This window comes from Tupaia chinensis, unplaced genomic scaffold (assembly GCF_000334495.1).
Source record: "Tupaia chinensis unplaced genomic scaffold, TupChi_1.0 Scaffold000313_1, whole genome shotgun sequence".
NCBI lineage: Eukaryota > Metazoa > Chordata > Mammalia > Scandentia > Tupaiidae > Tupaia > Tupaia belangeri.
The window spans coordinates 192,898-217,247 of record NW_006159806.1 but is presented as its reverse complement, the minus strand read 5'-3'; the positions used below and the strand labels follow the sequence as shown (position 1 = coordinate 217,247).

The 24,350-nt window shown below is 41.2% G+C and overlaps 1 protein-coding gene across 1 annotated transcript in view; it reads right to left on the bottom strand.

Annotated features, from left to right (window-relative positions):
- Window positions 1-1,794: 1,794 nt before the first annotated feature.
- ARFGEF3 (ARFGEF family member 3) overlaps window positions 1,795-24,350 on the bottom strand; it is a 191,545-nt gene continuing 168,989 nt past the window's right edge. Inside the window, exons 26-34 of the mRNA XM_006151079.2 lie at window positions 23,464-23,608; window positions 20,017-20,145; window positions 17,812-17,988; window positions 14,690-14,804; window positions 13,834-13,936; window positions 13,459-13,590; window positions 12,689-12,810; window positions 4,369-5,590; window positions 1,795-2,133 (exon numbers count right to left, since the gene is read on the bottom strand). Of these exons, the coding sequence (XP_006151141.1) occupies window positions 1,942-2,133; window positions 4,369-5,590; window positions 12,689-12,810; window positions 13,459-13,590; window positions 13,834-13,936; window positions 14,690-14,804; window positions 17,812-17,988; window positions 20,017-20,145; window positions 23,464-23,608 (2,337 nt within the window). The 3' untranslated portion in view covers window positions 1,795-1,941. The remainder of the gene's footprint in view (window positions 2,134-4,368; window positions 5,591-12,688; window positions 12,811-13,458; window positions 13,591-13,833; window positions 13,937-14,689; window positions 14,805-17,811; window positions 17,989-20,016; window positions 20,146-23,463; window positions 23,609-24,350) is intronic.

Sequence of the window (24,350 nt, the reverse complement as noted above, 5' to 3'; positions counted from 1 at the left end):
GACATTTTGCTTCAGTGAAGTGTTTTCACTGGTAAACTGTGGAATACTCATAGAATCACGGAGAAGTGAACCTTAGATAAGCTACAAAAAGCAGCAGAGCAAACATGGTGTCCTGCTACTATTGAAACCTGTGTGTGTACCTGGCCTTCCATTCCATTTACAGAGTCATTACTATCAATAATTCATTGCCTGCTAAAATAAAATAATTATTTCTGAACTTGTTTATTATCTAACTAGTGAAAACTGAAGGAAAAAAGTTTGGTGCATTTTTATTTAATTTTATTTAATTTTATTATTTTTATTTTTAGAGCTGGGAAAAATATATTCTAGATTCTATGGTGACCTCTAGCGATGATACTGAACGATAAGATTGGTCTTTTAGATCACCTATTAATAAATAAGTCAGGACACTACCTTCCTACTAAATTTGTAGATAGCTATGTATTTCTCAAGGAGGACAAAGTTTACAAATACTGTCACAAATACAATCCAATCTATTGTAAATCTTTCCTTCAATACTGAAGAACAGATCTTCTATTTTAAAAGAATGACATATTCAATTATGAATATACTTTTAGGGTTCGGGAAATTATAATATATGCCTTAGCAATTTACTCTCTAGAATGAATAGAAGTGGATTTGATTGAGTTTAATAACTTTTACAATATATAAGAAATGTGTGCTGTAAATAAAGGTTTCAAATTTACTTTTTGGTAATATTTAGGAAAGGAAAGATATTTAAAACTGTACTGAATTAATAAAAAAAATAGAGGATAAATTTACTTGCTAGGGAAGAGAACTATTTTAAATAGAAAAAAAATGATCTATTTCATGGCATCTCCTCCTTTAGTTTTAGTTTCTTCTGAGACAAAATCTGACATCACCATGCCACACAATTGTATCAGATTTTAAGAATTACAATTATTTCACCATAATCTCCTTTCCCACCCCTTCCAACCGTCTCCCTACCCCACAACTCCTGCCCCTTCCCTGAGAAGTCTGCTCAGTGGACAAAGGACTCTGAGTTCTTTTCCTCTAAGCATACTAATATAAAGTGAGTTGCAGTTTAATGTTTTGTGTTCTTTAAAACCAAATGCTGTACCTTATGTTCAGATCATTGTGGGGCATAGGAATGTCTGTGCAACAAACAACTAAGGCACCATTTTTCTCTTTCCTTGTTTGCCTGGGTAGCAGAAGCAAAGACTTATGGGACCACCAGGCTAACTGGTCAGTCTCTTGACAATATATGGATCAGCCACTATCGCTGGGTGCTCTCTGTCTCAGGCTGCCAAGCCACAGACTGAAATCCACTAGGAAAGAATTTGCTTCCTTTAAAAATAGAGAAATAAAGGCACAAGAGTACCTTCCATTGGGAGGTTGGTGACTACCAACCTGAAGATCTTAATAATTTAGGAATATTTTCAAATGTTCTAGGATATTTTACAGCAGAAGTCACTTTTCTTGATTATGACACTGACAAATGTTTTTGTAGTTGTTTTACCAGCCAAACTCAAAATCCTAATACACATATTCCTCCAATTACTAATATCTGGTACTAGATATCTGAGTGTTTACACATCAGCTTGACTTACCAGCAAATATTTCCTTAGGAATTGAATTTATTTTTAACAGGATGAATCAAATGGGTCAATATAGTGTTTTCAAAGGACCGGTCCTTAAAAATGACCCACTTGGGGATATTGTAAGCAAAAGCACTAAGAAATAGAAATGTGTCAAAAATTGTAGACTCTTCTGTGATGATGTGCAGAATGAGAGTATCACTGTGTCACACCCTTAGTATCCAGCATAGCCTTAAGGCTGATAGTTAGGGAACGGCTGGAGTGGTAGCCACGATGTCCTCTGGGACACTAGTTTAAGTGGGGCTGGTGGTGGGGGAAATGCTATCAGCTGGATTGGCAGGCAGACCCTTACAGAAGTCTTCTACACGATGATATCATAGACACGACCCACTCTGCCGAGCCATTCTCTTACAGCTTGCCGAACTCTGATGTCAGTCACGTGACAGGTCAGCTGACTAATGCATGGGAACACTGCTGGCTGGAGGGCCATGAAGGTCTGGTCTGGAAGGATCTGAATCTGGTTGAGAACTGTTAGCACCATGTTGGTCCATGCCTAAAAAATAGGGTTTAAACGAATTATTCAATTTTGTCTCATAGTTGCATTTGGACACTTGAGTTGTGGTTAAGCTCTGTTGATCTATAAATGGGTTTTCTTAGCCTTTATCTGCACTAAATTAATCTTTAGTAATGTAATATGCCTATAATAAACTGTCAATTTAATTCCACTGAAATAAGGATGGGCAGAGACTCATATAACATAGGAATACTCTATTTTCAGCTTTCACAAACTATTAAAACTTTACTTATTACTTAGTTCTTAAAAACTCTCTTGCCTTCTCAAAATGAGATTTCAATAGGCCATATGGTACTGTTCATCAGCAGTCTTTATTTATTTATTTAGTTTGAGATTTTTGCTATGGGTGCATGCGCTTGTCAGAGAGACAGGGACAAAAAGCAAGAAATTACCCCCTCAGAGGGGATGGTCATGCTGCAATCTCTTCTCTTCCATTCTCCTCCCAGAATCTTGGGCACATGAACCCAGCATGAGATTCAAGCCTCCGGGACTGGGACTTGAACCATAACCAACCATGTGGGAGTCCAGCTACATAACCGTTACATCTGTTAGTCCCCATTAGCAGCCTTTATAGTAAGTCTGCCTTAATTTAGGATAACTTTTTAAAAATAATTATTTATTTAATTTTATTTATTGTTATTGTTCTTAAATTTGACAGAGAGAGAGAGAGAAGGAAAGGGAGAAAGCAAGCTGCCAGGTCTGAGAATCAAACTATAGTCAGCCATGTGGGAGTCTGGCACCATAACCACCATGTCTCCTGTTGGCCCCAAATTTAGGATAACTTTTAAAAATCATAAGTGAAACCCTAAGATATGAATTTTACTTCCATGTTCAAGACACTTCAGAGGAAATTCGGGTATCTTATAAGATTTATGCTAATTCCAAATTTATGTTCATCTTAGGAATACATCCCTGGGGACCAGCAGATGGCATAGTTGTTACGTGGCTGGACTCCCACAGGGCCAACTGCGGTTCCTGTTCTGGACCCACTGGCTTGAAACTCAGGCTGGGTGCATGTTATAACAAAAATCCTCCAAAAAAGAAAAAAGAATGCCTTCCTGTATAGTTTCATAGACTTAACACTCCTGATCTTTTAATGTATTATGTAAGGGAACTTCAAAGAGTCCATGGAAAAGTAGAATTAAAGTACAGGTTTATTTTGGTGCAAAAATTATTGAAATCCATGCATACTGTGTATTTTTTTTTATACTGTGTATTTCCATGGACTTTCTGAAGATGCCACATACCTGTATCAGAAAGCTCTGGTTTAAGATAAAGATTTGTATATATTTATATATTTATCTGTAAAGATTTAATATTAGTTTTAAAAAGAATTATTTAATTATATATTTATTCATTCATTTCTTTAATTTGACCAGAGAAAGACAGACACACGAAGAGAAGTAAAGTGAGAAATCAAGCCACCAAGTATGGGGCTTGAACCGTGGTCGGCCGTGTGGGAGTGTCCAGTGGCTTAACCACCACACCACCTGCTGGCCCCAAGATTTAATATTACTTTTAAAGGGCTTTCTCTAGATCTTTATGTTTCTCTTTTCCAATCTCATCTCATTTCAATCAAGACAAAACAGTAACCAGAGTGTTTTCCTCTCAAGCCCATTCATTGATGTGCCACAGGATTACACATATTAAATGTATGAAGAAATGGTCCCGCTCAAAGCCCCCCAAGAAATGAAGCTTTTTATGTGCTTAGGGTGGGTTTGAGATGAAAATGATTCATTGGTAAAACCAGGCAATAATACTCTGCTTTTTTCCTATACACAATGCTTCATAAGTATAGAATTTCTTAGGGGCCAGCAGATGGCGTGGAGGTTAAGGGCACTGGACTCCCCAATATGGCTGACCATGGTTCAAGTCCTGAACCTGGCAGCTTATTTTCTCACTTTTTCTCTCTCTCTCCCTCTCTGGTTAAATCAAAATAAATAAATAAAGTTGAGTGAAATAATTATTTTTTTAAAAAAGAATTTCTCTAGTGCTATCTTCAAATGACAAACTCAGCACTCAATGCCAGTTGGAGCCCACTGGTTTCATACCGTTCGCTTCATCTTATTTATACAGGTAGGCCCTCATTCTCCGTAATATGTGCCACCACACAGAAAAGCAGTTCCTGATATCATTGGAGAAGAAAATCTCTGACCGTGTCTGCATGCTCTATGAGGGGGCTACTCCAGCATCCTCTAGCTAGCAGGGACGTACCTGGATCTGGGCCTCAGCGTCTCTCACGGAGACACTCAGAGAACTCCCAGTGGAGCCTGAGCGGGGCCTCTTCTCCTGTCGCAGCAGCTCGGGGCCTGCACTGAAGGAATGTCGCATTTGCCCCTGGTCCACCAGGTGCTGAGGACGCTGCAGGAGCGGGGAGTCTTGGCCTCTCGGGCCCAGCGGCTCTCCCTTCTTCTCCACCTTGACCTCTTTGGGAAACGTGGGGAGGTTGTGCTGCTGTTTCCTCTTTTTGTACTCGGTCATCAACTTTGAGATGGTTTTGTCGGCCGCCATGGTGTAGATCTTGTTTCCTGCGTTCTCCCACCACTCCTTCTTCCGGCTGGGGTCTTTCTTCTCCACTTTGGGGCTGGGGGGCAGCATGAGCATGTCGGCACTGCCCGCCCTCAGGCTCAGCGACTCGCTGGTGTGCTCGCGCAGCTGGCTGCGGTCGTCCTCGGAAGGCGTCTCTTTCCCAGAGAAGCCCCCGGTGGACGGGGTAGATGACTCCGACTGGAAGGAGGGGAGGATGAAGAAGGGGTCGCTCTTGAAGACCGGCGGCTCCTCCGCGCTGCTCTCCAGGTCCAGGTGCATGTGCATGTAGTTGTTGCACAGCTCCATGCACAGCTTGTGCAGCCTCTTGACCAGCCACACCCAGTCGGCGTTGCTGATGGGCTGGACGCTCAGCGAGGGCATGCGCGCCCTCCACTGCCTCTTCTCCTTGCCCCGCGGGGGGCTGACCTGGGCGGTCTCCTCGAAAATGTCCTCGTCTTCTGACGAACACTGCTGGGAGGAATCTGTGCTCCTCTCGTCGTCATCGAAGAGGACCTTCTTCACTTGCTCGGCAGTGATGGTTTCTTGGTTGGTGAGAACGGCACACACCAGGGCGTGGAAGTAAATGTTAAAACTCATGGCGGACTGGCGGTAGAGGTTGGCGGCGCCCCCGATGCCAGACACTTTCTTCAGCAGGCACTTCAGCCCAGGGCTGGTGTCGAACTCTCTGGCTGTCCTGTAGGAATCCAGCAGCAGGTCGAATATAACTGCCAGGTTCTGCATGGAGATGTACCTGAGGAAGCCGGCCAGCTTGGCGTCTGGCACCTGCACTGTCTTCTCCTCCCCAGGAGAGGGGCCTTTGACAAACTCTTCTAACAAGATGTCGTACAGGTTCTGCAGTAACACCTGGTGGGACAGCAAGCTCACCACAATTTCCCGGAAAGAAACACTGCAAGAGAAAAGAGGGGATTGCTTAGTGACCTCCGGCTTGGTAGCAGTTATTTCAAAGTGATCAGACATCACCCATTTCGAAATGATACAGCTCCCTGTGTTCAAATGCCTTCCTTGAAAAAAAGGCCAAACTAAGGGGCCAGCAGGTGGCACGGTGGTTAAAGCGCTGGACTCCCACATGGCCAACGTGGTTTGAACCCGGAACCAGGTAGCTTGAAATCATGCAGGGTGTATGTTCAAAATTCCGAGAGGAGAGGAGGAGAAGGGACTGTAATCGGCCATCTCCCCACCCCCCCCCAGGGGGTGGTGATTTCTCACTTTCCCTCTTTCTGTCTCTGGCGACTGTATGTGCACATGGCAAAAACATTTTATATATATTTTATTTATATATATATAAAGGGTATAGGCTAACTTCTTGGGATGTTATGTGATCACAATGTTAATTAGAGCTAGTGGAGTTTCTGACCCTTTAAAATGACAAGAACTACAGAATGTAAGTTCAGATACTGAATCACAATTACCATCAAATGTTAGGAAACAAATGGAAAATTTTATAAACATTTTTAAGAGTAGGAACAATAAGGGACATGACATATTTTGTTTTGTAGAGAGTAACTCTCATGACTGTTGTGTTCTATTCATTTTAACTGGCCTCTTTCCTAACCTCTGCCGCCCCCCCCCCTTTTCCCTTTTTTGAGAGAGAGATTTCTGCGATAGGGCACGTGAGCTCACTGGAGAGACAGAAAGTAAGAAATCCCTCCCAGGTGGATGGCCACGTTGTAATCCCTTCTCTTTCATTCTCCTCTTGGGAGTTTGGGCATGTATGCACACACACCCAGTGTGAGTTTTAAGCCGCCAGGTCTGGGACTCAAACTACAGTTGACTATGTGGGAGTCCAGTGATATAACCATTATGCCATCTGCTGGTCCCTGTTCTTTTAACTTTATTATTTAACTCCTCCCAGGTGGATGGCCACGTTGTAATCCCTTCTCTTTCATTCTCCTCTTGGGAGTTTGGGCATGTATGCACACACACCCAGTGTGAGTTTTAAGCCGCCAGGTCTGGGACTCAAACTACAGTTGACTATGTGGGAGTCCAGTGATATAACCATTATGCCATCTGCTGGTCCCTGTTCTTTTAACTTTATTATTTAACTTTGCTATAGCGCATATGTGTTCACCTGAGAGAGAGAAAGCACCCATTTGGGTGGATGATCACATTCCAATCCCTTCTCCTCCAATCTCCTCTCAGGATTTTGGGCATGTGTGCAATGCACCCAGCATGATTTTTCAAGCCACCAGGTCTGGGTCTCAAACCATGGATTCAGCTATGTGGAATCCCTAGCTGGCCCTGCCTGTTTTCCTTAAACCCAGTATTTTTTTGCTATCTGGCTTTGGTGCCAAACCAAATGTTAATACTTTAGGTGCCTTATGGAAAAACCTCAGTATTCTAGCATTTGAGAGAGAACAGAACAAAATATCAGGAAATTTTAACATTGGAGCTATTGTGGGACTACCATTTGCAATGTTAGGAAAGAAATGGATAATGTAATAAACCTGGCTTAAAAAAAAAGTAGCATTAACTCAACACACACTAATAGCCTTGCTACCAATATGACTCTGGAACTCCCTACTAGGCCTTGAAGGCTCATCTAGTTTCGCTAGAACGCCTCTCAGCTATTTTGAGATGCGGAGGAGGGAGAAAAGGGAGAGAGTGAATCCTCTTTAGATCTGGCCAGGACACCTGGTCATGGAGAAGCAGGCCCAACCCACCACTTATGACAACTTCTGCTCTTTCTTAATCGGGGCACAGTAAGATTAGGTAGCTCAAGGAGTGGATGCTCAAATAATTTGCTATTGCTTTTGTTAGATGGTTCTTGTACTAAGGTCAAACTTCAATTCATTTTAATTCACTAATGTTTTTAAACAAATTTATATTTAATCACTGTACATCTTTACAGTGTACAAAATGGTTTTCTCAGCATGAATACAGTGTCTATCAGTCGGGTCAAAGATCTTACCATACACGCTAACATCAACAGGTAACTTTTCTTTTTTGTGTCTCTTAAATGTTCTGGGGTTTATTGCTGGATTCTTAAATCTGTTCCATTGGTCTATCTGCCTGTTTTTGTGCCAATACCATGCTGTTCTGATTATCACAGTTTTGTAGTATATCCTGAAGTCAGGAAGTAAGATGCCTCCTACTTTATGCATTTTACACAGTATTGCTTTGGCAATACGAGGCCTTTTATGATTCCAGACTGATTTTGTGATTTTTTTTTTCTGTTTCTGTGAGGAATATCTCTGGTAGGTTGATCAGAATTGCATTGAATTTGTAGGTTAATTTGAGTTGGATTAACATTATGGTCATATTTATTCTTCCACTCCAAGAACATGGAATATCTTTCCATTTTTTTGGTATCATTTTTAAAAGTTTCTCATAGTTTTCCTTGTACATGTCTTTCATTTCTTTAGTGAGGTTTATTCCTAGATTTTATTTACTTTTTATTTATTTATTTATTTATTTATTTATTTTTGGTGTGGCTATTGTAAACAGGATTGCTTTCTTTGACTCCACTTCAGTCTGTTCACTGTTGGTGTATAAAAATGCTATACATTTTTCTATGTTGATTTTTATATCCTGCCACTTTACTATATTAATTTGTTACTTCTTGGAATTTTTTTGTGGATTCTTTTGTATTTTCTAGATATACAATCATTTTATCTGCAACAAAGCAAACAACAGAAGTAAACAAGCTCTGGTTGAGGCACCTGAAGAGATGGTTGCCTGGAGGAAATGCTCTCAAGAAATAGTTCTGGCCCTCAATCCCTAGGGAAACTGGATGCCTGAAAAAGGAAGCATAATCATAGGGCTGAATTTGACAAATCTTCTAAAGGTATGAGATCCTTAGTCCATAAGGATATTTTCTACTTTCTCTGAGAAACGGGATGCCCATTTCCAGCGAACACCTAAAGAGGGCTGATATGAAGCCATGTTTGAATGGTGGAATCTTTTGGTTCAGTGGACACGAGGCTGGCTTAAGAATTTAATAGGCTTTCCTTGTTTTATTTTACACTATTACAGTCAGTGAGAAAATGCCTATTAAAAGTGCTAAGTAAATTTATGAGCCATGTCAATAATCTTTTCATTTTTTTAGGTTTTTGCCATAGGGTACCTGTGCTCACAAGAGAGAGAGAAGAAAAGTGAGAACTCACCTCTCCCACCCCCCTGTCCCGGAAGGATGGCCATGCCACAATCCCTTATTCTCCAGTCTACTCTCGGGATTTTGGGCATGTGTCTGGTGTGATTTTTTCAAGTTGCAAGTTCCAGGACTGAACTATAGTTGGCCATGTGGGAACCCAGCACCTTAACTACCATACCACCTGCTGGCCTAATATGTTTTAAAATTTTTAAAACCGTTTAAACTGGGGGGCCAGCAGATGGCATAGTAGTTACGTTATTGGACTCTTTCATGGCTGACGATGGCTCAAGTCCTAGACCTAGAGGCTTGAAACTCAGGCCAGGTATGTGTGTGTACATGCCCAAAATCCAGAGAGGAAAATAGAGAAGAAGGGATTGCAGTATAGCCATCCTCTGGTGTGTGTGTGTGTATGTGTGTGATTTCTTGCTTTTGGTCTCTCTGGCTAGTGCACACACCCTATGGCAAAAAAATAAACATAAGGGAACCAGCAGTTAGCATAATGGCTATGTCGCTGGACTCCCACGTAGTCGACCGCGGTTTGCATCCTGGACCCCGTGGCTTAAAACTCACACCGGGCACGTGTGCGTGTGTGCCCAAGATCCCGAGGGGAGAATGGAGGAGAAGGGATTGCAGCATGACCATCCTCCCTGGGGGTGATTTCTCGCTTTCTGTCTCTATGTCTCTCTCTGTCTGACGAGCGTATAGCAAAAAAAACAAAAAGAACAAAACAAAACAAAAAAAAACAACCTCCAAAAAGAAAAAAAAATCCCATAAAACACCTTTTTACCAATAAGAGGATATTAGGTTATTCTAGTTCCCCTTGTTTTATTTGTGATTTAAATGTAGCCTATTACTCCTTCTTCCCTTATTGCATATATATTTTGGCAAGAATAATGGGCTTAATAAAAGCCACATAGAAAAGAGGAAAAGCTAGAACTGAAATTCTGAAAGGAGCCAATATTTAAAGCCATGAAAAGTTTGCACAATCTTTGGCATAAAAAATAGGCAAAAATCACCAACACTTAAACTAGTTATGGGCCGCTGAGGTAAGCAGGGGTTGGAATTGGGAGGAAGCAAGTAGGAAGGATATTGAGAAATTTCCATTTCTGAAGTTGGGTAGCAGGTTCAGGGTTATTTTAGTTTGAGCCTTTGAACATTACACATATTTTTTTGTGCGTAACTAACACTTGGCTTAGAAAATCAGCATCTAGAAATTTCACCCGAAAGGTTGTACTCATCAAAGTGCTATACTAACCAGCTAACTTTTGGACAAATCATCTGAAGCCCATGAAATGATACCAGCTGTCTTAACTCGAGCTGCTGTAACTAGCTAGTACAGACAGGGTAGTTTCTGTTTTTTGTTTTTTTGGGGGAGAGATTTTTGCTATAGGGCGCATGCGCTCACCAGACAGACAGAGAGAGACAGAGAGACAGAAAGCGAGAAATCACCCCCCAGGGGGGATGGCCATGCCACAATCCCTTCTCCTCCATTCTCCTCTTGGGATCTTGGGCACGCACGCACACACGCCCGGCATGAGTTTAAGCCACCGGGTCCAGGACTCGAACCGCAGTTGACTACGTGGGAGTTCCAGCGACATAGCCATTACGCTAACTGCTGGTCCCCAGACAGGGTAGTTTCTAAACAACAGTTATTCCTTACAGTTCTGGGAGCTGGACATTGGAGATTAGGATATCAACATGGTCAGGTTCTGGTGAGGATCCTTTTCCCAGTTGCAGACAGCTGTCTTCTGGTTGTGTCCTTACATAGCAGAAAAAGGGCACGGGGGCTCTCCTTTCTGGTCACTAGCCTCATTTACAAGGTTCTTCCTTAGGATCTAATGTCCTCTCAAAGGCCGCACCTCCTAATGCCATCACATTTGGCTCTGCTACCTGGCAGTTGTGTGTCCTGGGATAAGAAAGAAACCCAAACTCTCTGGATGTGCCCTCTTGGGTAAATGGGAAACATCTACCAGTACACTTCTCATATAGTGCTCAGATGTGCAACATGACTGTTAGTTTATCAGCTATCAGACGTTGACAGATGGCAGATGTGTTAGTCATTGCCCCCATCTCCCATTCTACCGTAGAAATAGTATTTATTGAGCAGGATGATAGTACTTTCAAAAGGTGCATTTCCTGAGGCAGAGCGCAGACTTTTTTTGTCCCTTGCCAGCCCTATTGCTCATGTTGAAGTTTCTCACTGATACAATGTAAGCCATGCCTCAAATTACAGTGACTATATATATTTAAAAATAGGTATGATGATATATGGACTACATTGCATCACCCTCGAAGTTAGGACTTTTATTGACGTGCCCAGTACCTCAAAAAATGACTGTATTTGGAGACTGGGTATTTCAAGGGGGATGATTAAGTGAAAATAAGGTCATTAGGATGGTTCATAATACAATTTAACTGCTGTCTTTGTAAGAAGAAATTTGGGGCCAGCCCTATAGCACAGTGGTTGACTTCTGTGCATAGGGAGCTGGATCCCACATGACCAACCTTGGTTCAAATTCTGGCCCTAGTGGCTTAAAAAACACACTGGAGAGCCAGCAGGTAGTATGGGAGTTAAGGCCCTGAATCCCACATGGCTGGCTCTTCAGTTTGAATCCTGGACCCGGTAGCTTGAAAATCACACCAGACATGTGTGCCCATTTGTCCAAAATCCCAAGAGGAGACTGGAGGGGAAGGGATTGTGGCATGTCCATGCACCCTGGGGGGTGATTTTTCTCTCTCTGGCAAGAGCACACACCCTATAGCAAAAACTAAAAACAGAAAAACACACCGGGTACATGTATATGCATCCCAGGGTTCTGAAACAATGGAGAGATGGAGGATAAAGGACGGTGGTGTGACCATACCCAACTGGAGGGAGAGGGTCATGTTTCCTCTCTAGATAGCACCTCTGGCAATTGAAAAAAAAAAATAAAAGAAGAAGAAATATGGACACCGTCATGTACAGAATGACGATTTGAAGACAGCCATCTACAAGCCAAGAAGCGAGACCTCAGAAGAAACTATGCCAACACCTTAATTGATAATTTCCAGAACTGTAAGAAATATGTTTTTGTTTAAGTCACCCAGTATGTGTCAGTTTGTTGTAACCCAAGCAAACTAATACATATGAAATGTGGGAGATTTGTGGGAGATTTTTATTATGCACAAAATGTAAGACAAGACAACCTAAGTGCCCAACCATCACTGAGTGGATAATGTGGCACACGTACGCAATGGATGACTACTCGGTCACAAAGAACAGCTACGTCCTGTCACCCGACACAAAGCTGACACACCTGGGTGACGGGTGGTAAGTGAAATAAGCCTGGCCATGAAAGACATACTGTGTCCCTGCTTGACAGAGATGGAATGTCCACACTTTATGGTAGAAACTGAAGGAGTTGATGGCACAGAAGTAGAGAGAATATGGCAGATACTAGCGACTGCATTGGGGTGGAGGTCTAGGAGAAAAGGATTGACACCAGAGGGTACCTAAACAAATGGACTAGTTTCTGGAATAGTTTACAATAGCAGAGTAAAAAGTGTTGTTGATAATTCAACATATACTTCCCCCCCGAAAATACAAACTAGGTTATCAAATGCGCACAATGTAGCATACTGTTCAATATCATGAACAATAAACATCTTGATCCTTAATTGGTTAGACATTGTATGCATGCTTTGAAAACCATACCGAGCAAAGATGTATAGTTCTATACAAACCAAACATCACTATTAAAAACAAAAACAAAAACAAAAAAAACAAAACCTTTGCCAAACAACTCCATAAAGGCTTCTAGTATTCGTCTCCAAAGCTTAGATTACAATGAGCAAGGACAGGGAATAAATGAACTTTCTGAGAAGCACCCTATGTATTTAAGCATAGCTGCTTACCTTTTCTTGGTGTGTCCATTAGGTTTCTCATCTGGAGGCAGCTCGATAATGAGCTGGCAGGACTGAGCATGGTCAAAGTTGTTTGGGGTCTTTGGTGAGCACTGGGTGTCCAACATAAACACCTGTGTGGGTACAGGAAGATACAGGTCAGGCCTTCCCCTGATTCTACCTGGATGGCCCCGGGCAAGTCATTTACTCTCTTCACTCATTCCCTTCATGGGAAAATACATTTAACTCAAAATTAGTAAGCCACTTTTAAATCTAAAGTCTTATGATCTATATGGGAGATACAAGGGAAAAAAATCAAATGCTTGCCATTGGCACTCACAGTCTAACAGTAAAATAATAATTAAGCAACACAAAAAGGTAGTTATGCAAATTATATATATAAAGTACAGTGGGCAGGTTGCATAGAAGAATCTACTTGATCTGGTCATTTCTTATCTGCAGTAAGCAAGAGGTGGTAGAGGGAAGATGATGCTGTTGCCTGGGTTAAAGTCAGCCTAGATGAAAAATGATACTGGCAAGGGACTGAAGTCAGGAGGTATTGTGGGTACTTCAAAAAATTTGTGGAAAAATGAAATTAAAATATGTTTAATTTTTGAAATCCACATAGTTTATAATACACGTTTTCTATGAACTTTTAAAATGATTTGTGTATATCCCTAAGGAAATGAAAGGCAGTTTGATGATGTGAGACCTTTGGAAAGAGCTCCCAAAATGCACCTGAAGCTTCTGGAGTCCCTGTGATCAAAAGCCCCAGAGCTTACCTGCTGCGCCATGGCTCGGATGCGCCAGTACTCAGCCTCGGCGCTGGGTGAGGAGGAGGGGGCCGCCACCCGCACCTGGCAGCCTTCCCCACTGAAGCTCTCGGTGCCACTGTGGAAGCAGCCCAGCAGGTCCTAGGGAGGAAGAGCAGACACTCATTGGTGCATCCCAGTTCATGGGCCAGGTCATCTTGGATCTGACTTGTCACTGGGCCTGGGATAAAAGTCTTGATCCAGTAATTTCCCTGCGATCCTCTGTAAGATTTCAAGTGACCATACCCACTAGGATGAGGCAGGCAGAATCCAGGCAGCGCACTAGAGAAGGAATCAGGGAGCTAAGGAAGATAACCTCTTGGCACGCTCCTCTGAGCAATTTACCTTCACTGGCTTGAGGGTGGCAGAGAAGGCATCCTGCAGGGCGCAGCAGGCAAGCCGCCACATTTCTTCCGTGAACACGGGGCCTGCTGTCACGAGAACGTACCTGCCCAAAGAAGCAAGGAGAGAACGCTTGGATCCCAACATGGTGGTCGTTACAAAATTTAGGCCCTAGTGGACTTAGGTGTACATTTATTCTGTAGTGTCCTTACACATCTTCCTGTCTCTCATCACTCTTGCCTTCTGTCCCACTGGTATTCCATTGTCAAAAATACTGTTCCCTGAACCATTAAATATAAAGTATTAATGGATCCCTATCACAAAAGGCCAACTTATGTGTAAGACTGTACATATTCTGTATTTTTCATATTCTGTATTAAGTTTTTCATTCTCTATCACTCCTCTACAAATAAAACCTTTTCATTGTCATCTATAATTTTATAAAAAATATTTATTTATTCAATTCTATTTGTTGTTATTGTTATTTCAAAATTTGACCAGAAAGAAACAGAAAAGGAAATGGAGAAAGCAAGCCGCCAGGTCCAGGACTCGAACCACGGTCGGCTATGTGGGAATCCAGTGCCCTCAACCACCATGCCACCTGCTGGCCCCTAATCACCTATAATTCTTACCTCCACCCATTAGTGCAATTTGTTCTTTAGCTCAGAAAGCCTTCACCTACTGCAAGCTTGCCCATGTCAGGGGATCTGATCAAATGTCCCTACTCCAATGAAGCCCTCACTGACTGCCCTGTTCCTCACACCTCCTGTCCTTCCATGGCATTTACCAGTTACTCCTTCCTATTTCCTGTGACTCTCTCTGTTACATCATTTGGAAGACCCGGGGAACCTCCTCTCACCTAATACAGGAGCAGCCCACCCTGGAGATGGTTTCTGTGGGCTTGGCCACACATGCTACGAGTAGCTCGAAGAGGTCCTTCAGCATGGTGTTGATCATGCTCTCATACCTGATGTCTGCAGGAGAAAGCACAGCCAAGGTTTCACTGGACTCTATTGCAAAGGGAAAGATTGAAATGGCCATCTATAGCAAAGTGAAGAGTACGCATTGAATAACTATCTGGAGCAAATAAACAGAACAATGAATAAATAGCCCCCCAGCCCAGTAAAATACCACTTTTAGAACACTTTTCTTGGATTTGTACCCAATTCTAGCTTATTTCATTCATTTCCAGATATCAAAAAATAAAATATGTGGTGGGAACCAGCAGTTAGCGTAACGGCTATGTTGCTGGACTCCCACGTAGTCGACCGCGGTTTGCATCCCGGACCTGGTGGCTTAAAACTCACGCCGGGCGCGTGTGCGTGCGTGCCCAAGATCCCAAGAGGAGAATGGAGGAGAAGGGATTGCGGCGTGACCATCCCCCCGGGGGGTGATTTCTCGCTTTCTGTCTCTATGTCTCTGTCTGTCTGTCTGGCGAGCGCACGTGCCCTATAGCAAAAACCTCTCAAAAAAAATGGTGATTTTTATGGGTTGACAGATATTTTTCAAAGTCTAGTATATAATTCATCTACTAAAATAAAACAGAACATATAATTTCATATAGCCTGAATACCAGCTGGCAAAAAATTTAAATTCTTAAAAAATGGGAAATAAAACACATACGTTCCTTACTGATGATAGCTGAATTAAAATGAATTAACTGCTCTTGGAAAGCAAAATTTCTTTTTTTTTTGGAGCGGTTTTCACTATAGGGCGCGTGCGCTCACCAGACAGACAGAGAGAGACTTAGAGACAGAAAGTGAGAAATCACCCCTCAGGGGGGATGGTCACACCGCAATCACTTCTCCTCCATTCTCCTCTCAGGATCTTGGGCACGCATGCACACATGCCAGGCATGAGTTCTAAGCCACCGGGTCCAGGATGCGAACTGCGGTCGACTACATGGGAGTCCAGCGACATAGCCATTACGCTAACTGCTGGTTCCCGGAAAGCAAAACTTCTAATCCCAGCACTCTTGAACCTTGTCAGTCTGGCTTTGCTCTGCACACTAACTCTGGACTAGAAAAAACGAGACTTCCAAATCAATATGTATTTGCCCAAATCAAAGAATACATCTGCATTCTTTATGCTCGAGGTTTTTGTGAGGTCACAAAACTACTTTTCAATAGACTCATCTGGGTCCTATGCTGTGCAAAGCAAGACCTGGTCAAGGACACCTGCCCCGAGGGACTCAGTTACCACCTACATGTAGAAAAACCCACTTGTTTTTCCTCTCAATAAGTTCTTTTTGTAGAGCAAATAGTTCTTACTAAATTTAGTAGAGACACATTTTCTTATTTTTATTTTGTGACTCTCTGTTGGGGTCATTTACCTAGTTTTTCTCATCTCTCCAGTAAGGGAACCTCTTCCCGTAAACTTGCAAATGCCCTCCTTCTATGAATAACCTCTATGTGGCTAGCAGTGATGTTTCTGCTCTCAAACTTCCACATGTTCTCTTGACAGATTGTGAACAAGAATCTGTATTTCACAAAGGTGGTTCCACTGGCACGTCCCACAGCCAACACACGTCCCCTATCTAAGGCCCTTCTCTGTGCTTTCGCAGTCTCTTCAAAGTGCCACAGATACTAAGGACCTCCTCTTCATCCCTAGCCCATTAGGCAATGTCTTCCCCACAATGGAAGCCATTTCTAAACCCTATCTCCTCTATTTAGCCTCTCCAGATGAAGCAGGAAATCAAGACAACCCCTTCCCTCACTCTGAGGCTATAGGGATATTTCTTCCTTTTTTTTTCAAAAAAATAAAAAAATTCTCCATGAGCATGCATAAGAGAGAGAGAGAAAGGGAGAGAGACAGTTCACTCAACAAGGTCTTGACACTGCAGTTTACTCCCAGCTAGCTCCCTTACGCCTGGGCATCCTGTGGGAGGCCTCCAGAAAAGCACTTGGAACCTTCCCATGTGGGTCAGCCTCACAGAGTGTCATTCTCACATGGTACCACTGTCTGGTCCTCTCTTTTTTATTTATTATATAGTTGAATCTGTCTCCAGTCCTCTAATGCACAGATAACCTAGACCTCTCATTAAGTATTTCGTGTAATTGCACAATGTATTTTGAGTGTTCTACTTGAAAATTTTGTAGAGGACACATGGACATATATTTTCTTTTCTTCTTTTTTTTTTTCCTTTTTGTTTTTAGAAAGATGTTTGCTATAAGGCAGTGTGCTCACCAGAGAGACAGAGACAGAAAGTAAGAAATCATCCCCCAGAGTCCTGTAATTGCTTTTCCTCCAGTCTCCTCTCAGGATTTTGGGCACATGCGCATGTGCACACACACATGTGCGCTCTGCATGAATTTTAAGCCGCTGGATCCAGGACTTGAACCATAACTACCTACATGGGAGTCCAGAGATATAACTATTATGCCATCTGCTGGTTTTATTCTTTTTACTAATATACTATTAGAAGGCTGGTGCTGGGGCCAGCTGATGGCATGGTAGTTAAAGTGCTGGACTCCTACATGGTTGACCATGGTTTGAGTCTCAGACCTGGCAGCTTGTGCCCTGTAGCAGATAAAAAATAATAATAATGACAAATAAGTAAATTTTACAAAAAAGGCTGGTTCTGACAACATAATTCTATTTTAATAATTCTCAGTATAAAAATCATATACTGGCATTTGCATCACTATTTACTAAGCACTTTTTTTTTTTAGAGATTTTTTTCTGTAGGGCATGTGTGCTCACTAGAGGGACAGGGACAGAGGGAAAGTGAGAAATCACTTCCCAGGGGATGCCCACACCATAATGCTTTCTCCTCCATTCTCTTAGGATTTTGCGTGCACACACACATGTACCCAGAGTGATTTTCAAGCTGCCAGGTCAGGGCCTTGAACCACAGTCGGCCACAGTAGGAGTCCAGCGCCTTAACCACTATGCCAACTGCTAGACTTACTAACCACTTTTATACAGTGATGCTGCCTACCAAAAGAATACCTGGAATGAACTACTCTGGCACTGAGATACCTGAGTGAAGAAAGCTGTGAATGTGCTCCACCACCAGCTCACAGGACAGCCCAATGGCATGCTTAAAATTAGCAGAAGCCACATCCCAGTAGGAGTGGTCCTTATGACTACGGCGGAGCCAAAGGGACATCACAGGAAGGAGCAGGTGAACAACTGCATAGATTCCAAATCCTGGTCCTGTGAAAGAAAAACCAGTATCAGAATTGTGACCTCAAAGGGAAGCCCTTTACCATCCTTTGCTGATTGCTTTCAGAAGATTTCCATGTTATCAGAAAAAGTGCAGGGAAAAGGAAATTACCACTGATGGGGGAATACCAGTAACATTTTAAGATTTTTGTTCCTGCATGTGTTTAGTTATGTAGTACATGAATAGGCTCCTGAAAATTCAAATAATACTGAGAAAACCAAAGTATCACTTGATCAATTCTAAGCCCAGAAGTAAATACAGAGATATGCATGTTTTTTTAAAAATTACTCTTATATAAATGGAATAATGCAAACTTGGGTTTTCACATTAATCCGCAAATATAGATATTCCTTATTTTTACTGCCGCATACTATTTCTTGTATTTGTATGCTAACGGTTTAGTTATCCATTCCATTACTGATGAGCATTTATGATGTATCTACTTTTTTGTTTTATAGACAATGTTATGAAAAAATCTTTTTGCTTCCTTGTGGAAGTAGTAGATTTTTAAAATTCTAATTAGAAAAGCAAGGTATCCTTTTTACAATAAACAAGGAATTACATGAGAGTAGAAAGAAGGAAAAACAACCCAGAGAGTTAATCATATTTTGATGTTTTCCTTATAGTACTTTTTCAATAATTACTAATGTCATTAAATATTATTCAAAAATGTTAATCTAAATGCTTGCAGAATATTTGTTTGCTTTATTATAATTTACTTAACTGCTTTTCCTAATAAGGGTACTCATACATTTTTATATTCAATATTTTTTAGCAAGCATCATATATATACATTTTTGTCTTTATTATTGTTAAATTCCCTTAGATTCGTAGGAATAGAGTTATTGGGTTACATGCTTTTCACACCCATGTAGTGGTGACCAATGTGAAAGTAGAAAATGGTGCTGACTAGAAAAACAGATTTAGAAATAGTGGCATATAACTAATTCTGTAAAATACTTCTTGCATATTCTTTTTGATACATTTAACTCTTTAACATGTGGAAGTAGCTATTTTTTTGTTTTTAATTCCAATATGAACTTTGCTATGGATTTTGAAACAGTATCAATGTTCAAAACTTCATTAGATGAATACAGGCCTCTTCTTACTATGGAACTAACTAGTGCTTTCATTTAGGGTTCTGTTAGTAGAAACTTAAATTTCTATAAAAACTTCCTTTGACCTTGGAGAAATTATAATGAAGAAATGGGAATGGCAAACTTCATTTATTCAAACAACTAGTAATAGTAAGGGCCATTCTTTTCCTATGTAATGACATAGCTGCACTAGATAAGTATTAAGTGTCTTTTTTCCCCCAAATATAATCACCTGTGTCCTTTACACAATGTTGCAAATAAGACCTCCAAAGCACAGGCAATAATTCCCCAAATAGACAAGTGGGATTATATCAGATTAAGAAGTTTCTGTACAACCACGGACACAGTAATTAGTGTGAATAGACAACCCTCAGAATGGGAGAACATTTTTATAAACTATGCTTCAAATAAGGGACTGATAACCAGAATACACAGGGAACTCAAGTGGCTTACCCAAATATAATGTTGCTGTCCTAGTACTACATACACTGACAAATGGTTTGTCAATGTCAGTGGTAGACCTGGTGAGCCAGCCATACCCATAGCCCTAGAGCCCAGAGCATCTGACCATGAAATCCGGTCAATGGAGAAGAAGATTATGACCATGAGTGGTAGCAAAACCAACTGGCTCGTGGAGACATCGATACCACAGCCTGGCCCAATTTACATAGGGCTCTAACATGTCCAACTGAACACTACACAACATTTGCAAATAGACTGGTAGGAAGAAACTTAAATGATACAAGGTACATATCTTTAACACTTATAGCCATTCAGCAAGTATTTATGGAGCATCTATTAGGTATGAAGGTTTGTGCTAAGTCTAGAAAATGATGAAATGAGGTAGACATCCACAGGAAGACTTTCCTAAAAAAAAGTCATCAGTATATCATCCCCTCCTCCAAACAGAGAAATATTTACCAGGTGTTTTGGTAACATCCCTCAACAGCTCAAAGAGTAAATCCAGGGTGGGCGGTTGGTGCTGGCGTGGACAGTTGGACACAGCAGCTGTGAGCTGCTCTAGCAAGATGATCCAGACGTCTATCAGACCTGGAAGCCAAAATGCAGATGAAGAAGCCTCACAAGCTCCGAGTAAACATTGTATGTAACAGTGGAGGAACTGCCAAGTGCTATACAGATGGGAGATGTCTCCCTGTGAGGTAGCCCTCCGTGTCTGTGTACACAGACAGATTATGATCTACATGTTCTAACACAGTCAAAGGAGAACAAAACCCTAAGATTTCTTCCTTATTCCCTCTTAACAAAAAAAAACCCAACATGATATGATATGCATAATCTGTTATTGAAAAGATGATCAGATTTCTTTCTTTCTTCCTTCCTTCCTTTTTTTTTTTTTTAAAGAGGTTTTTGCTATAGGGTGTGTGCGCTTGCCAGAAAGACAGAGAGAGACAGAGAGATAAAAAGCGAGAAATCACCCCCCAGGGGGGATGGACAAGCCACAATCCCTTCTCCTCCATTCTCCTCTCAGGATCTTGGGCATGTATGCATACACGCCTAGCAGGAGTTTAAGCCACTGGGTCCAGGACTTGAACCATGGTTGGCTACATGAGAGTTCAGTGACATAGCCATTACGCTAACTGCTGGTCCCAATGATTAGATTTCTTGAGAGCTGATGATAGCAAAAGAATAAAATATCCTTTTAGTTTTAACACCTAAGTCATTTTTAAAATGGTTTCCTTTTTCTTTTTTTTTTCCATTTAACTTGTTATTATTGTTTATTTTTTAATTTGCTGAGAGAGAGAGAGAGAGAGAGAGGAAAACTGAGAACCCCAGCTGCCAGGTACGGTATAAGACTCAAACTGCAGTCAGCCATGTGGGGGTCTAGTGTCTTAACCATCATGCCACTAGCTGGCCCTTTAAATGGTTCTCTTGAAAAAAATATATATAGCTACTTTAGCCCTTCTAGTTATTTTTTTAGATTTTTTTTTATTATATATTTTTTGGTCATAGAGTGCACATGCTCACTGGAGAGAGAGAGGAGAAGAAAGTGAGAAATCACCCCTCCCCACAAGGGATAACCACACCACAATCCCTTCAACTCACAGGAATTTGGGCACACACATGTGTGTCCAGTGTGATTTTTAGGCCAGCTCTGGGACTACAAACCACAGAGTTGGCCATGTGGAGTTCAATGTCTTAACCTCCATGCCACCTGCTGGCCCATTTCAGTCATTCTCATACATACAATCCACTGATACTAATTACATGCACAATGTTATGCAGCTTTCATGATTTCCCAAGCTTTTCCATCACCTCAAACAGAAGCTCTGCAATAATTAAGCAGTAACCTTCTATTCTCCTCTCACTCCAGCCCCTGATAACCTTGAATTTAGTATCAATTGTTGTTATCTTTAAGGAACACATACCAAAATATTTACAGATAAAAAAACTATTTTTGGGGTGTGCCTTAAGCTAATAAAGAGGAGGAGAGATGGAGAAAGAAAAAGAGAGAAGATACCCATAATCTGAGATTGGCCATAAAGTGGTAATAGCTGAAGTTGGGTGACGGGTGCATCCTACCATTCTTTTCTGTCCAGTTTTGTACATTTTTGAATTACCATAGAAAGGAAAATTATTTGCCTTTGGAAACCGTAAGAATGGTATTAAAATACCAACGTTGAGAATAGTTTAATGCTTATGCCTAACTTTTATTTATTATGTTTCATATATAAGTCCATGTTGCATTGATAATGTGGGAAAATTTAGATAGCCGTTTGGCTTAATTTTATCCAGAGAAGAAGAGCTTCCTAAAAAAAAGAAATGATGAATGATGTGTGCAAATGGAAAGAGAAATGCTCACTGCCACATACACAACCATTTACAACTGTTTTAAAAATGTATTGTAGATAACCAATATTCTTTTCTTTTAATTTTTTGCCAGAGGGCATGTACACAAGGGAGAGAGAGAAAACAACCCCTCTGGGGGATGGTCATGGTGCAGTCTCTTGCCTCCATCTCTCCCTCCTTTCAGGATTTTGGGCACACATACACATGTGTTTTCCAATCTCAGGGCCTGGGACTCACATCATGCAGTTGGGCATGTGGGATCCAGCCACCCCAAATCACCATGCCATGGGCTGGCCCAACAACACTCTGTTCTGTTTATAATGATCAGAGTTGGGAGGTTTAAATGCCAAGTAGAAAGTTCTCTTCTTAAAGTGAGCCTCTACTAGGTATCATCTACCCGATTTATAATATTTCATTTCCTCTGCATTAGATACTCTTTTCCACAGTTCTTCCTCAAAACTAATCTGAACTTGTGAGGTTTTAGTCCTTGTAATCTCTATCAAAAAATTGTAAATCTTCAATCCCAACTGTAACTAAATTTGTAACAGCAAAATAAAATAAAACACAAATATATAACAAACAAAAACTCCCCCTGGTCCCCAATCCTTTTATGAAATTTTGAAACTACCTGTGCCCAGAAACTAGACCTCATTAAAGGCATAATTTCCATTTCCAAATGTAGAATAGGCCTAGGTCTTTTGAGACTGAAGACAGCAGGTGTGAGCAGGAGTTAATCCCTCTGAAAATTATCCCAATTTACTAGATTAAATTTGGATTCACAAGAGATTAAATGGGACCTAATTTGAAACAAACTCTGAAATCATTCTTTTTCTGAGCCTTCAGCTTCACCAGTTACGAATAGATTCTGTCTTCAGTAATGGCTTCATTTCCCCAGTCTCTAACCAAATAGTCCTACAGGAAGTAATTATGTAATGACTATGTTTCCTAAAAGATATTAAAGGCAATTATCAGCCAATTTAAGTACCAATGCACCAGAGCAACTTCATCCCAATTTGCTAAATTCAAGAGAATTCAAGGTTGGAAACTGTGTTTAGCAGAATCTGCAACCTATACCAGTTATAGGTGGAGGCATCCATCTACAAAGGATGGGCTGGGAGGCACTGACTGAAAAGTGATGCCCCCCTTTTTCTTTTTTAAGAGATTTTTGCTACAGGACATGGACATGTACTTACTGGAGTGACAGAGAGACAGAAAGTGAGAAATCACGTCCTCATGGGGGATGGCCATGCTGCAATCCCTTTATTTTGGACATGTATGCACATGTGCCTGGTGTGAGTTTCAAGCCGGGTCCAGGACTCGAATCATGGTTGGCAATGTGGGAGTCCAGCACCTTAACCACAGTGCCATCTGTAAAGTGGTGCTTTTAAAAAAGTCCATGGAAACTTTAGATTGACTTGTTCTGATATAATTAGAAAAAAAAATAACCAAAAAAACAAAAAATGGATAATCATTCTTATGATCTATAGGCTACTTAACGTATGGTTTAAACTTCTTGGAATAATACCATGTAACTGGATTTAATCCAATTGATTAACTTACCAGTGTCATCATCAAAATCAGACAGGACCGATTCAATCCCATCCTCGCTGCTGGCTGACTGCTCCTGAAGTCTTCGAGGCAAGCTAGCAAGTCGCCCACTAAGGAATATTGGCTTCAAGGGCATTTTGTAGATTTTGGCCAATAACTAAATTCAAAAAATTGCAATTATATATTGGAAAAAAACTGCACTGTGCATATTCAAGAACAAGGAAATCTCACTCTCGCAATAGAAGGAAGACAAACTAGGAGAGCTACCAATGTATAAAAGCTTTAAAGTTGTTTCGTGCTTTGGATTTACAAAGGTAGCTTACAAGAGCCATTCTATGAACCAGATGAAACAGCATTCAATGGCAACAGAAAAGTAATGAATAATTTTTCAGCATCATAATTACATATGAGTTTTATAGACTTTTATAAACCTACCAAGGGAACTATGACATATGTCAAAAACTTGTATCTGTCTACCAAAGTGCTCTGTGGGGATTACTGGGAAGAGAGTCTGCGTGTAAATGGGATTCCAGACCCTGGTTCCCCCTTCCCCGTCTTCAACCTCTAAGGAACGAGAGGAAGCAAGAGCAATTAGGGAAATGGAGGAGGGTGCAGGCATATTGGGAGGGGTGAAGGAGGTAGAAGCAGAGCTAACTGAGCGTCTGCACCCTTTATTCTCTCTCTACTCAAGCCCAATCCCCCAGGACTCCCCATTACTGGGAAGCCTTCCCAAGGACCCTTACATCTTCATGCATTATAATGTTGCCTTCTGCGTCTAAACTGTTCTAATACTAGGGAATTGGTTAAGTGAGACACAAACAAAATCCCCATTCCTGCGGGTCTTACAGACCATATGCCTTTTACAAATAATAACAAATAAAACTGGCATGAATGCTGGA